We start from the raw sequence: 14,667 nt of genomic DNA on the forward strand, positions 1-14,667 counted from the left end.
TAGCCTGAAGAATCTTCTATATAAAAGTAAGCGGGGAAAACTTTACCATCCAAATCCATTGTCTTAAAAAAAATAATAAAAAAATGGCGTTTTATTGTAATGTATCATGTCTGGTCCTGGTTTTGACACTGGCGACAAAGGCACTATAATGGAAATTGTAGCCTGGGGTTTAATATCTTGGGCTAATTTTCGTGGCTCCTCAGTGGAAAAATGGCTAATAGTGTGCATGTAATGGCATAACAGCATCTCCAACATTACTTAGATTATTAGATTACGATTAACAGGGTCATCCATCTTTGGCACTTAAATAAGTAGAGGAATGCGCTGGCAGCCACTGTGCCAGTTCTATTCCCACACACACACACTCACACACAAAATACTGTTGAAGTCCTTCAGCACTTCCATTCACCAAAGGCTCACCTGCCCTTTATCTGGGAGGAGACCCCGAAGATGGAGTGTGTGCTGTAGCATGATAAATGCCTCCATCACGCTTATCCCGTTCGAACCCATCTGTTTCTGTCTGCCTTTCCCTCCACAGGGGCTACCTTATTTCAGGCCTGAATTTACACATGTACGGCATGCTCTCAGGTTTACTTTCTCGTCCTCAGAGCGGGTGCGAGCCTGGCAATGGTTTTAATTAAGGGTTTCATGACTAATGACATTCCTCCCTCCCCATGCCGGGGACACGATAAGCGGAACTCTCCGACACCTAGGAAACCTGCGCGTTCTGCACGATGTTCGGTTTCTGGTATGCATATCCATGTGCGCATACAGGGTGGGCAGAATCCGAGAAAACATGATTTACTTTCTCATGAACTGGCAATAAAAGTAAACGCTCTCAGAGGCATACTTTTATTGCGTTATGTAAGTTGGGACGATGGCTTTGGGAAACTTTTAGATCAATTTCTTAGCGCAGATTAAAAAGCTATGAATCCCATTTATGGCAGAGCTCCCTCGTGAAATGCTCTTTGAAACTTTTATATTTCGAACGAGGAGAGAACGAAGCGCGGAGCAAATATCTGCCGACAGTGCTTTTATGTGGGGGGAAAAAAAGCAGGAGTATAGAAAAAAAAAAAGATAAAAGCAGTCCCAAAGCCATCTGGAAGTAGCCAGGACACACAAGGGTTGCTTTTATGCTTCCCATTCCACTGGGAGGTGCAGCATGAATAGCAGCCGTGCATATTGTGTTATTACTGTTGCAAACACATACATGGACCTGAATACTAATATAGGGTTCTTGGTTTTAGTCCCTCTGAAAATACCTGGCTTTAAGGTGGATTTGACTTTAAAACACATTGATCTGGACAATTAATGTTTAATAGACAGCAACTGAGCAGGCTGTGCCTTTCTATAACATCCACATATTACATTAAACAAAAAGGAGCAGAAGACATATACCTGAATCGTCAGAAGGAATTGAGTCATTTTCTATAACAGCATGGATCTGAGAGGTTGCCTTGCTGCAAGGTACAGTAATTCACAATGCGTATTATACAGACATCATATAAGATTAATAATGCATGGATTTAAATGTGCTGTTTTTTAATAAAGAAAAACATAATCAATGAAATAGTAAGGGGGTCATTTATTTAGCTTTCTTACGCTTCTTTATTTTATCATTAATTTAGTCATTCCCAGTTCCCACCAATCAGACGCGCAGATCACAACCAATTTGCCTCCATTGAGCCATAGATTTGACATCATGGGGGTTTATGGTTATCTTCAGAATCTCTTCTGGAAGGAGTCTCCAGTGCCAGTGCTCTGTCACATTCAGCTTTCTTTGAGACAGACGTCATGGTTTCCAGTTTCTTGGTAACGAGCAAAATATTTGTCTTCACAAGAAAAAATAAGGAGAAACTGTTGAGGGAACTGTTTATAGCCAAAATATCGCAAGTAATAAAAAGGAAGTAGCCTTTAATGGACATTTCAAGATTAAATCCTATTATGAACAGATTAAAATATTATTCTTAATTCTGATATTAATAAAAATATTGATCAATGTATCATTTCTACGATATAAGAGGAATAAAACGCTTTAGAGCGGAACGAGTGTTAACAATGACTCACAAACGTATGTTCCTGTAACAGCATGTTGTAATGAATTACTCGGTAAAGTAGAGCATATTTTAACATGGTTATAAGGCTGGCTAGAGAGGATGCATCCGCATGTATCGCATATGCATGTTCATCTATTGGAGCACAAGATCACAATATCGCTTGTCTACGAGTGACAACTCAGGGAGGAAGGACGTAATGTGTCAGGACATTGTAAAAACAGCTTAGTGAGGAAGTCGGGGGTGTGGGGGGTCACTGTCCACATTTGTGAAGAAATTGCATTTATGGAAGTAACACTTTTTTTGTTTCTTTGCCTTTTTCTTGCCCCTGCCTAAGACTCACATTCTCTCTCTCTTTTTTTTCTTTGGGTTTAACTAATGAAGGATGTCTTTTTCCATTTTATCCTGCAGGTGATTAGCTTTTTTGTACATACCTAATGGAGACATGGTGGAAAAAAAAAAAACTTGGAATCATATGATAAACAACTATGTAATTCATTGCACCTGAGAGCAGTTAAACACACTGCGTGTTTTGACCATTCCTGTTGTTAAAATTTTTTTTTTTTTTTTTTGAGAGAGCTCCCATTAACCAAGTTTTGTGATTTGCTGTGGTTTGACTTGGCTCACTAATGTGGCTTGGATGCACTTTCCTGCATTGCATCTTAGATTTTTTTTTTTTTTTTTTTTTTGGTTGAATAGCTTTTTGTAGGTGAGGGAAAGCCAAAAAGTGTTATAAGTAATGGTTCCCAGTGTGTTTCTTATGTCCTAGTTACTGTCCCATTGGGCTTTGTATTGCCTGCTGGCTCCACCCTCCAGGCTTCTGACCTGGGCCTTAATAAAACCAAGGACTGCCTTTGACAATGTGTGACTTGAAAGCAGGAAATAATGGGCCCTAAACGCTAAATCTTTACAGGTTATTGACCTGGAGAGAAAGCACATGTACTGCAGGCTCTGCTGCCTGACTCCCTGATCGTCTGGATCATATGCTGCTCACTAAGTGGCTAGCACACTAGTGAATTTGTGAGTTCCTGGCAGGTATTCCTCCTCCTTACTAACCTCTAGCCCTAATGATTTTTTTTTTTTATCGCGGGAGCATATAATCACCGTTGTATCATGGACACTTTTGCTTCCTGGTCTTTGTCCAGAGCTGGTTGATATCATCCCATTCAGCCATATTTCGTCATGCTGTTGAGAGCCGGCAAATGAGGAAAGAGCTCGGCCAGGCCTCCTGCTGCTCTGTCTTTAGCCATAAAGGCATTTACAGCACTGTAAAGGCACCTCAATTGCTGTATCCAGCGGGTTGCTGAAGTTTCAGTGGTCGTTTGGTGATGGGTTCACCGTGTGGTCATCCTCTCAGGTTCTGCCGGGATAAATAAAAGAGAGCTTGTGGGAAGGGCTCTACTTACAGCCAACCTCACAGCTATCGATCAGACACCATAGCTCACTACTTGCTCCATTTTTGCTCTGACAGTATCAGTTCCCTATACCTAAGGCAGCTTCATGGTGTGTCCCGATTTAAACGATTGCCCAGGAGTGCGTCCCTACAAAAAAGATTTGTTAAAATCACGCTTTAAAAATTGGGTTGGTTTGAAGTTTAATTTGGAGCCTGTATAATCTGCTCCTTTTTGCTAGTATCACAATTCTGCATATCCATAGTACAGTACCAACAGGATTGATTGTGCTCTTGGAAAAAAAAATTATTAAAATGGAGGTCAACTGTGAAGAACTGTTGGTACAGAGACGCAGGATGCCTGAAGTCATTTTTAGCCACTTCACACCAGTCTGGTGCTGCTGATTCCTCCCAGATTGGTTCCTGTTCCTTCAACTTCTGAAAGGTCTTTTTCTTGCCACCACGAAAAAAAAAAAGCAAGTGTAGTCCCATGTCATAATTTAAAGAACTAAAGACCAGTGTTCAAGGAGGTAAAAAAAAAAAAAAAAAAAAGGAAGCAGAAAACACATGGGCCCTTTGACCTTTTGTAGCTTGGAAAAGAAGGCTGCAGGCCAGCACACTATAGTCGGATTGTACTTTACTTACGCTGTTTACTTTGTCCCCATGTGTAGGGATGAGACAAGACATCATAAGGTCCTGACGCAACATACGTTCAGAAATCCAGAAGCTTCCTTGTCTCAGACTGTACCTGACCGGAAAATTCTTTCCATACCTCAGGACCTAAGAGCTAAAACAGCTGTCTTGTACAGAGAAAAGCTTTCAGACCCCACACCCATTCTTCATCCTCTCTGTCTTTATTTGTCTCAAGTTTTAATCAAAGCAGGCAAAATGGATTATGAGATTTAGCATCCATGAAACAAGAGCGAAGCATTGGGCCAATATTCATTTTAAGAATGTAAACTCTAAACTTATTTTGGATGTGTACTTGCTCAGTCAATGTTTGCCTGCTTTTGGGCTGCGTCTAAACATTCTTTTCCTGGACTGTTGTCGACTGTATTTAAAACTGTTTTATTGGTGTAATTCCTTAAAAATCTTTTCTTCTTTATCTCAATGGCCTTTTTTAAATGATTATATTTAACTGTCGTGTGTACCTGTTTTTGGTAAAGATTCTGGCCCATTGTAGCTATTGTTTGTCTATTCATGTATTTTGCGTATTTGCACATTTGTGTGTGTGTGTGTGTTTTTATAAGGGAAATTTGGCAGACTCCCAACATTTTTGTCTTGGTTAATAAAAAAAGGGCTCTGCCTGCAGTACACATCTACTTGAGCGAGGGAACATGCAGTTCCTGGCTGTCCTTTCCAATTGGCAGCCTCCGTACTGCTGTGTGACTGATAAGAGGGTAGTGTAAATAAAACTGTACAGCACAGAGCATTACTGCTGAAGGAAAGAGTCAGAGCATGCCGTCTGCACGCATTGTTCTGACGGAGCTCAGTTTTTTTTTTTTTTTTTGCTACCAAGCGTACTCTTATATAACCGATTCGTGTAGGCTCACCAAGCAGCAAGGGTGTGTTTTTGTTTGTGGTGTGTTCGTTCGCTCCTGTTCCCATCTGAGACGAGAGAGCGAGCCGATTAGTACTCCTGATGAGCAGTCAGTTCTACAAATGCCCGATGATCTCTTCATTATAGTCTCGCTTTTCTTTGTTCAGCACGGAGCAGAGTGATTCTATACGTGTACTATATCTCTATGCACTCACCATCCTGGATGCTGTCTGCATTTGACACTTGCATGCACTCATGCACGAGGCCTCTTTTCAGCAGCACGAGCGATCACCATGAGTGTCCTCTTTTGAGGCAGTAAATCCCTCTCTTCCAGTTGTGCAATATTTCAGAGAGGAAGTGAAAAGGGAACAGGCTAGTGTGGCACGTGGCACCTCTCCTTTGCTTCTCGGGAACCTCAGTTGTGTAAGGGCCCATTATGTCAGGTTCGGCCCTGCTGTGGCAACTCCAAGGAGGTGCAGAAGAGGAAGTGGAAGTTGTTAGAAAACAGCTCTTTTATAGCCATGGCTTTTTCTGTGCTGGAGAGCTGGTTATTTCTAGCCTTGGCCCTCTGCTTGCTTTCTGCACCACAGCCCTGAAAAAGCAGAGAGGGTGGGGTGATGATGGGGTTTTGGAGCTAGAAGGTACCATGCCAAATCTAACTAAGGTGTTTTTCTTGCACACCTCTACGTAACAGAAAAGCACCTATTGATCGAGGGGAAAGGTTAGAATTTATCACTTTAATTTTGTGCCTTTTTTTTTATGCAGTGGCCTAAAAGCACGCCCCTGCTGGGTGGTTGCATGCTGGAGAAACACGTTCCAGATAATGATCCACTGTTGCTTATGTTGCTGGTGGGATTTAAGGCTTGTAACTCTTGCTCCTACTTAATATCATGATTTATCGTCTGCACAAAGTTGTCGCAGTACCTGAATATCCCAGATGTGGGGTAGCTTTGCCCTTAGCACTAATCCCTGTGGCCCACCTTAAAGACTCGTTTATACTTTTCTCTCATATAGGCTTACAAAGTCTGCAGACTGCTGGAAAAGCACATCCCTGAACCAGAAATCTATATGTCCTGCCCATCTCTGGAAAACGGCTGAAATAACGTGAAGTATGACTGGGCCAAGAGATTTTCATAGCAGATTGACCAGCTAAGGAACTTGTGGACATGCTGTTATTGAAATATAATCAACCGTTAGGTGATGTGATTCAGCCCAGTGTAAAGGGCATTATTGTTGCCAGTCCATGGCTGATTATTTCGTTATATTACTAACACACTCCAAAATGATTTATTCCTGTTGTATCACAGTCATTTGCCAGATGCTGCCACGTATTCATTGGTTACATCTTTTTTTGTCCACATGTAGTTTCATTTAATTAATTTTATCACCAGTTTTTCTTTTCTCTTTAAATAAAAAATACAGTCAGTCTTTGGTCTTTGCTGTATCAGAAAACGTAAAGGTATATCGTCAGTTTCTTACAAAGGGATTACCATGGAGACTCCTTCCCAAATAAAAATACATTAACAAGCATGAATAAGCATTCATTTTTACTTTACAAAGAATAATATATTAGAAGTACATTGATCATAAAGCTGTGATTTGTCCATGCCACACAAATGCTGTTACAGACAATTAACACCCCTCTGACCAGTCAGAATGAAGAATTCTACAGGTGGTGGTGGTTTAAATAAAAGTTTTAATAAAGGTTTGTTTTCTTAAAGAAACCTTTCCTGTATATTTAAGATTTCTAAATCCATAAAATGGTGTATTTCTTTTGGATTGGGTTGAGCGGCTGTTCTCTTTCCTGACCGAACTGTTGACGTTCTTCAGAAGCCATTTTTTAGGGACTGTTTTTGTAGTTTTGCTGTACTTGGAAGATGAATTTATATGGTCTTCAGAAAGAAAAACTCCTCATCTCTGCTAAGGCATGTTACTCTATTGTTGGACAGAAAGCAATAGCTTTTAGCCGTTTCTACTTGCTTTATTTTTTTACTGCTCCTCCCATTGTGTATGATGTGCGGCCTGCAAAAAGCTAAGAAACTCCTATATAAACGTTACAGACTTTCAGAATTTTGCTTTTTATTCTGTTTTTTGAGAGCATGAACTGGGCTTTACCCCAGCACGTCTTATTTCACCCTCCCAGTTGATTTACTCATGTGTTTTCTTATGAATTGCAAATGTAATAACTTGCTGTTTTGTTTTTTTGTTTTTTTTACTTGCTCTCAAATGTGTTATTGCACTATTTATCCCCTTAATAAAAACTGAAAGGTGTTTCTTCCTGTCTCACGCGAGGGTACAGTATGTTTTGTAACTTCATAATGGTTGCGAAACAGGCTTTGGCTTCATCTGAATCACACTGTGTTATATTAACTACAGCTTCCTGTTTTGGTTGCTGTGGTGCTGTAATCATCAGATGTGGTGCTGGAATTATAGAAGGCCGTGTAGTAATAATAATAATATTAATAATAATAATAACAATATTAATACTACTGATAATGTATGCAGTTTAACATGTGCCATGCCTGCAATGACAGAGAATGAATGGAGTGCATAGGAAAGCTCTGACCCGCAATAACCTCCTCTGCGCAAACACACAAGAGACAGCAGCCTGAGCACGGAGTTCCTGTGTTTGGATTCCGATTGCAACACATTTGCACATCCACATTTTATAACCATGACTAATATTGAGGACTTGTCAGAGGTTGCCATGTCATGCATTTTTGCACCATTCCTTAATTTCTAGTGAGTTCTATGTGTAAGAATTCACACATTCATGCTTTTTGTGTGTGTGTGTGTGTGTGTGTGTGTGTGTGTGTGTGTGTGTGTGTGTGTGTGTGTGTGTGTGTGTGTGTGTGTGTGTGTGCAGCCGGAGAGAAGGCCATCGTGTGTGACCAGTGTGGAGCTCAGTTCCAGAAAGAAGAAGACCTGGAAGCACACAGACAGATTCACACAGGTCAGAAATTGTCCCCTACACACTCACTTGCACTTAAAACGTAGCCCTGCGCTGGCTGAAAAACTAATAGAAAATGAATAGTAATTGGTTTTAGTTTTTTTTGTCAGTATATTGCTCCTGCTATTAGTTTAGCTAGCACTACAGTCCATAAACACAACGTGAAATATCTTTATTTGGCTTTATGACAGTAAATAAATTTAGAGCTGCTACACAACCCTTTAAATCAATCAGTGCAATAAGTACAGTAAGTTCTTTACAGTACATACGGTACAGCACAAACATTCGAGTTATGAACTTTTGAAGATACAAACATGCGCTTGAGCATGTTTACTTATGTAAGTTGGATCACGTGACTAGCGTATATGGTCGCGTGCGTGCAACATGCATCGTCTGCAAGATAAAAAGACAAAAATATAGTGTATATGTTTATTTTTTCCTGTTTAAAAGGAAATCATTACTCATTATTATTAGTTTCTAGCCTAAGTGATATCGAGTTATAAAGCTAGTAGCTAGCCGTCCTGTTACACAATAGAAACATAAAAAAAACGTATTAATTTGGTCAGACACCAAAATTTGTTGGGGGTATTTGAATTTGGTAGCAAATTATATCCTGATTTTTGACCAGTAGTTTAGTCTGTAATTTATTGTAACTCATGAGCTACTAAGGGGTCCATTAAAAAAAATAATAATAATAATAAGTGGGTGTGGGTTTAAGTGGGTGTGTTTAAGTGTTGATCAATTACAAATTTCGCTCTACAACGCATGTAAGGATAGTTTACACTGTAATTTCTTTTGATACTGTAATATGTCTTGATGCTAGTCGAGTCTTATTCTAACCACACTCAATGCTAAACTTCATAGTGCTGTGCTAGTTACAACTGAAGTGGCTCCCTAGTAGTCCAAGGGTGTTAACATGCTGGGCCAAGTATTTATAACCAGATAAAACTCTCAAGTCATGGTCATGTCTGTAGAGGCAAGCCTGGACTCTTCCCTGGCATGTCGTTTATTAGACAAGCACTTCCTGGAAAAGTTTTGGAATTGAGGCCTGTTTATCATAAGTTTGCTCACTCCCTCTAGTTGTTTATTAGTTTGAAAGGAAGGATTGTGGAGACAGGAACAAAATAGCATTGGAGGATTTTGCGTTGGGCTGGGCTGGTTTGTTCATTACCTTTCCCACAATAACACTGTTGCATGAAGGAACCCTCTTGGAAGATGCCAGCATGCATCTCGTAACTAACCTTCTCCCCAACTCTATTCCGAGGGTAGGGGTTGGCACCAGTATGGAAGACGTGCTGACATGGTGCCATTCTAGGAACCATGACCTCTGCTAGGCCTTTGGATGAGGGAGGGGGATGTTGAAGGGGATTAACGGATGTGTTGATGCATTTGGTTCAGTTTATTGGGATCCTGCCATGCTCTGACCCCTTACACTGCCGACAAACTCGGCTATTTGCCCTAAGTAGAATGTTCCAGCACCCAGACCTACATACACACACGTACTTATGGTTACATGCAACCTAATAACCCTTTTAATAATCTAACTGATAACTCCCAAATCGGAATAGATTAAGCCAAACAAAATTTATGTCCGATGGCATAAATCAGTTAAATGGAATACTTTTACTGTCGGACACTGCATGAGCTTTTCTGCACGTGTGTGAGTCACGATGCTCTGCTTTTTCAATAAAATGATCATGATTCTCTTTCCAGATTTTAATCTGTTTAACATAATTTGTTGCTTGTGTTAAGTGATGGAACAGGTGTCAAATTAATCGTTTGAGGCATATGCAGGACATAAATTGACACCAATAAAGTCGGCTCAGAGTTTAAAATTTATTCAGAATGTAGTTTCACACTTAAAAAGGGGAAAAAGGTTATTCCCTAACTTTTATGGCGATTATCATTGGTGAATAAGGAAATGCATTATGGTTACTAACAGTGTCTGCGTTTTATGTTATTTTTAACCAGCATCCCCACTCCTGAATGTCAAGCAGATATGAAATGCTGTGACTTTGTCGCAGATACAAACACTTCTTTTCATTATTCTTTTAATAATCACACTTGGAACAGATTTTGCTTTAATGGTAATAATTTAAAACTTGTTAAACACACAAGCAGTGCAATTAAAAATCTGAACGTGCAGATACTAACCCACACATGCAGCACACGTGCACTAAACTTTGTGTCAGATAATCACTCACTCGTGTACTAATATAGAGGTACAGATGTATCTTTCCTTAAGTGTCCAAGTCCAATCTTGGAAAAAGTTAAAATGACTAGTTGCTAGAATGATTATCGCTTGTGCTTCCGTCATGCTTTTTCTAAAAACTACGCATTGTGCTTAAACATAGCAGGTGAAGGCTTATGTAACCAGTGTACTGTATGCGATGTCATACTAATTTAACTGGTTTGCACATGCACTGTCCCTTAATTTATTTCTGTTCGAATGGTGTAACAAGCTCTATGTGTCTTGTCGGGAAGGATGTTCTCATTAGACTAATAGGCTGTGCTTACTACGATTTTTTTTTTTTTCTCAAATTGCTTTGTTCAGCAAATTTGTCTAGTCCTTGAGCAGTGTTTTGCAAATTATCAGATCTTTTAAAGCTTTTTTCTTATTAAGACTTTGCTGAAGTTTGAAATCATACAAATATTTAAAATTTGAATACACTTTAAATGCCATGAAACTTTGCTGTGCAAAAGTTTCAGGTACTGTATTATCTTTAGTATAAATTTTGTTATACTGTATATGTCGATCATGTCTGCATTATGTACAGAACCAATGATTTTACATAAAAATAGAAAGGAGCAAGTATGACAAAGTTATCAGAAGAGCTTTTATTCTAAAGAGTAATAAAAAGAAACCGTCAATATTTTGTGTAAAAAAAACTTTGCTTAAAAATAATACTGTTGTATACAGATGTGTGCAGTTTTATAAGTAAAAGAGCTGGAAGGTTTTACAGAGAATGCCAGTGTTCTTCCGTTAACTTTGTCCCACTTTCTATTTTTGCTCAAATCCTAGGAGCGTACATTAGGGTTTTTTTTTGTTTTGTTTTTGGGTTGTTTCCATCTGAAAACTGATCAGTCTTAACACGTATGCAAATATTCTTCTGTAATGTTTATTTATTAATTATGTTATGATTGAAAAAGTAAATGGTTTTGTACATAAAATGCAAACATATATATATTTAAAGCTAATACAAAAGGTAATTCTGGTCCTTTTTGGATTTTTTTTTAAAGGAAAGGTTTGGGTGTTAATGCTGATATGAGTATCTAATGATATGGACTGAGGATTTAAAATAGATTTTCTGACTTTGGTAAACTGCAAATATTCTTTAGCATATATAAAACTGGTCATAGGAAACATAAGGTTATATCCTCTGAAATTATTGAAAGATTATATACAAAAACCAACAACAAAAAAAAAAAAATGCCCTCTTGACACACAACAGATTTAGAAATCACTCTTGGTCTCATTCATCCAAGCCCCCGACACTTCTCACCAGATCTCATGAAGGGCTCGGCTTGTCTTTACATACTAGGCCTCCAGAGGGCCTTGACCAGTATGGTCATTGTAAAGAGGGGTTAAATGGGGCTAACGATCAGAGAGGCATAACAGCGGAAAGCCTGGCTAAATATAGAACTGGAGTCTGGAGCAAAAATACGGGCAGAGAGTTTTGTCCTCCTGCCAGAGAGCTGAGCAGCATTCAGGCCAGCCTCCTCTGTGTCTACTAGGCTTATATTTTAAATGTGCTATAAAGCATGGCGAGTTTGATACAAATGCTCTCCTCACACACTCCAATTCCTCAATATGCTCACCCATATGTTTGTCCACCCTTGGAATGTGTTATCAGCTTAGTGACAGTATAAAGCTTGCAACACGAAGAGAATCTTTTGTTTTTTTTTTTTTACCAATATCTTCCTTCTTTGCCATGCATAATTCACCCCAATCCTCTGTTTACATGCACAAACACACACACACACCCCTATGGACACAAACACGCATGCACACAGATGCTCTCTAGTGGATATGTAACTCGCTGTTGCACCCACTTTATAAATAGTTAATGACTGCCAGCTTGGAGGTACTGTTTATGATGGCGAAAGTTTTCATGCCGTTGTAAACATCCAGGTCTCAGTTTTCAACTTGGCAGCTACTCCAACTAAAGGCCATAGACATGCAGGGAGCAACGGTCATTTCCTGTAACGTTATCAGAGCCACTGCTGCTGGCGTAAACCTTGCTTTCACGATGAAAATGTATTGAAAGTTATCGAAAGATCCAACACGATGTAAGTCGTTCATGGAAAAGTTTACAGGTTTGGCACCAGTTTAATAGCTGCCCAACAAAGTCAATAGCTTAATAGCATAGTTTCTGAAATAATTACTTTCCCACTGACTTTGAAATCAGCACCATCTGCTCATAGATCATGCTCTGCGAATATTCTGTTACATCGCAGAAGTGTTAAGTAAGAAACGGCTGAACGAAAGCCACGTTTGTACTTTGATGGTTGGCATGTTTCAGCAAGCACCTCACAGCAGCTTATTCTGCCAGTTTTCTCATGCCATGGGCATCACCAGATGTTCAATGGACACCATTGTCGTTCCCAGCATGTGGGGTTGACATCAGAGAAATCAGCTCTTGTCATACTACAGCCTAATGAAAGGGGCCAGCTCTTATCAGGCCACGCTGGGTCTGTTTTACGGTTTAGTTCATTTTTTCTATTATTATTTTTGAAAAATGTGGTAAATCCTTCAAGACATGTTTGCTTCTTTGTTTCTTTGTTTTTTTACACTTTAGCTTACAGAAAAAAAAAAATCAAATGACTAAGCTGCACATTTCCTTGTCACTGGGTGCTATAGTACATGCAAGGTTATATATATTATCTGTATCTGTTCCGTGATAACGTACAGTACATGTAGCTTGCCTCTATAAATAAATTAATATACATCATTGCATGACTTTTGTACCTTTTTATTATTATCTTTAATCTGACTTGTTTTTGAGTTATTGACATTTGGATTAAAGCCATTTGATGACCTGTTAAAAAGACTATAGAATTATAGAAAATTGTCTTTGGGGGGGAAAAAGGTTTAAAAGAACTGCAGGTTTTTTTTTTCCATGAGAAAAGAGCAAGAACCCTGTAATGTTGCTAACAAATAATGGAAGTCTCACTTCATCTTGGCACACTCATCTGCGGTAACGTGAAATTTGACAGTGCAAATTAGATTTCGCTCTGAACTACTCCTTTAACTTACAGTTACTGTTCAGCCTTTTTTTTCCAGTAACAAGGGCAAACTGGCTATGCGAGGAACTTCTCATTTCAATAACCAAACACCATTAAGATGACGCAAACGATCACCTAAAAACAGAATCTGGCCAGCAACTTCACCGCTTCTTTTTTGGCCGGTGTAATTTGGCCAGGTGTCACCCGCTCTGACGTCTGTGTACTCTGGGCCTTTAAGACAGTGTCTAGTTAAGGCACCAAAATAGTTAGTAGAGTTTAGTGCCAGGACTTTGAGAGAAAAACATCATGTGCTGTTGTTGACGCACAGCTTCAGTGCTGCTCGAGTTTGACCTACTTTAAAGGGCAGAGCCTAATTTGAAGTTACTTCACTCCTCTCTGGGGAGTAGAATGCAATCCATAGAAAATATGCTTTTGTAACCGTCGCTAAAAGTGCTTTAATGTTGTACAGCATAAGTTTTTAGGAAGGTGTGTTGATCTCAAGCTCACATGGGTTGAAATCACAGTTTTAGCAAGAAGAGCTCAGTTTAGCGCGCTCAGCCAAGCAACCAGAGGGTGCACGTGATATGGGAGGAAAGTTCTGGGCTGCTTGTCGCAACCCGAGCAGCGTGGGTGACTATGAATAGTTTTGGAACCTCTGTGAACAATGCGGGTATGACCCTGAACAGGTGGAAACGGACCAGGAAACCCCTCTGTGTTTGCTAACAGGGGCTTTATGGTAAATCGGTGATCCTTCCTTCAGTGATCCTTGATCAATCGGTCATCGTTTCAGGTCCGTGTTTAAGCCTGGGCCAGGAGAGCCATTTGCCGGACTTTGTGAACCGCGACAGTTTCAAGAGAGAATCCAGTGTGGCGTTTCCAGAAAAGCTGCGTAAACCGAGAGAGCAGCTGACTGCATGTAAATCCAGTAATAATAGCAGTGTCTAACTCTCCCCCCTCACCCTCTTGATTTCCCCCTCATCCTTTTTAAGCCTTGTGTTACAGGGAAAATATGCAAACCATTTTGGATAGGGAACAGTGGATTTGCTCGGTGGGAACACGGCGTGACTCCAACGAACCAGGCCACAGAGTAAACACTTTCTTTCTCAAGCCAGAAATAGTTTTGACAGAGTGAGAGAAAAGCAAGAGGACAGCGCGCCTGTGTTGTGGGGCAAAGAGAAAAAGCAGTGGCTACTCCCTTTTTTTTTTTTTTTTTTAGTTTCTTTTTCCCCTCACCCCAGGTCATATGAAAATATTTTCTAATCATTCCCTCGGCACCCCACACGAACCCTCATCCTCTCATTCTCTCCGTGCCTGTCGCTCACAAATGAGGCCTGTGCCACTGGTAAACAGAGGTCATGTCATAGATGTCCATTATCTCAATCACACCAGGGCAAACAGAGCGTCTGTTAAGCATTTACTTAATTGTGATGTCATTAACTTGTCAGAGCGCATTAACGTTGCCCAACACAATGTTTCTGCTTGTGCAAAAGAAGGTGATTTTGCAGGT

General features: G+C 39.9%; 1 protein-coding gene across 1 annotated transcript in view; it reads left to right on the plus strand.

Moving 5' to 3' along the window:
• Nucleotides 1–14,667, plus strand: part of zbtb16a (zinc finger and BTB domain containing 16a) — a 104,169-nt gene that overhangs the window by 57,960 nt on the left and 31,542 nt on the right. Inside the window, exon 4 of the mRNA XM_053479195.1 lies at nucleotides 7,851–7,937. Within this exon, the coding sequence (XP_053335170.1) occupies nucleotides 7,851–7,937 (87 nt within the window). The remainder of the gene's footprint in view (nucleotides 1–7,850; nucleotides 7,938–14,667) is intronic.

The sequence above is a fragment of the Clarias gariepinus genome, chromosome 19 (genome assembly GCF_024256425.1).
Source record: "Clarias gariepinus isolate MV-2021 ecotype Netherlands chromosome 19, CGAR_prim_01v2, whole genome shotgun sequence".
In the NCBI taxonomy this organism is placed as follows: Eukaryota; Metazoa; Chordata; class Actinopteri; order Siluriformes; family Clariidae; genus Clarias; species Clarias gariepinus.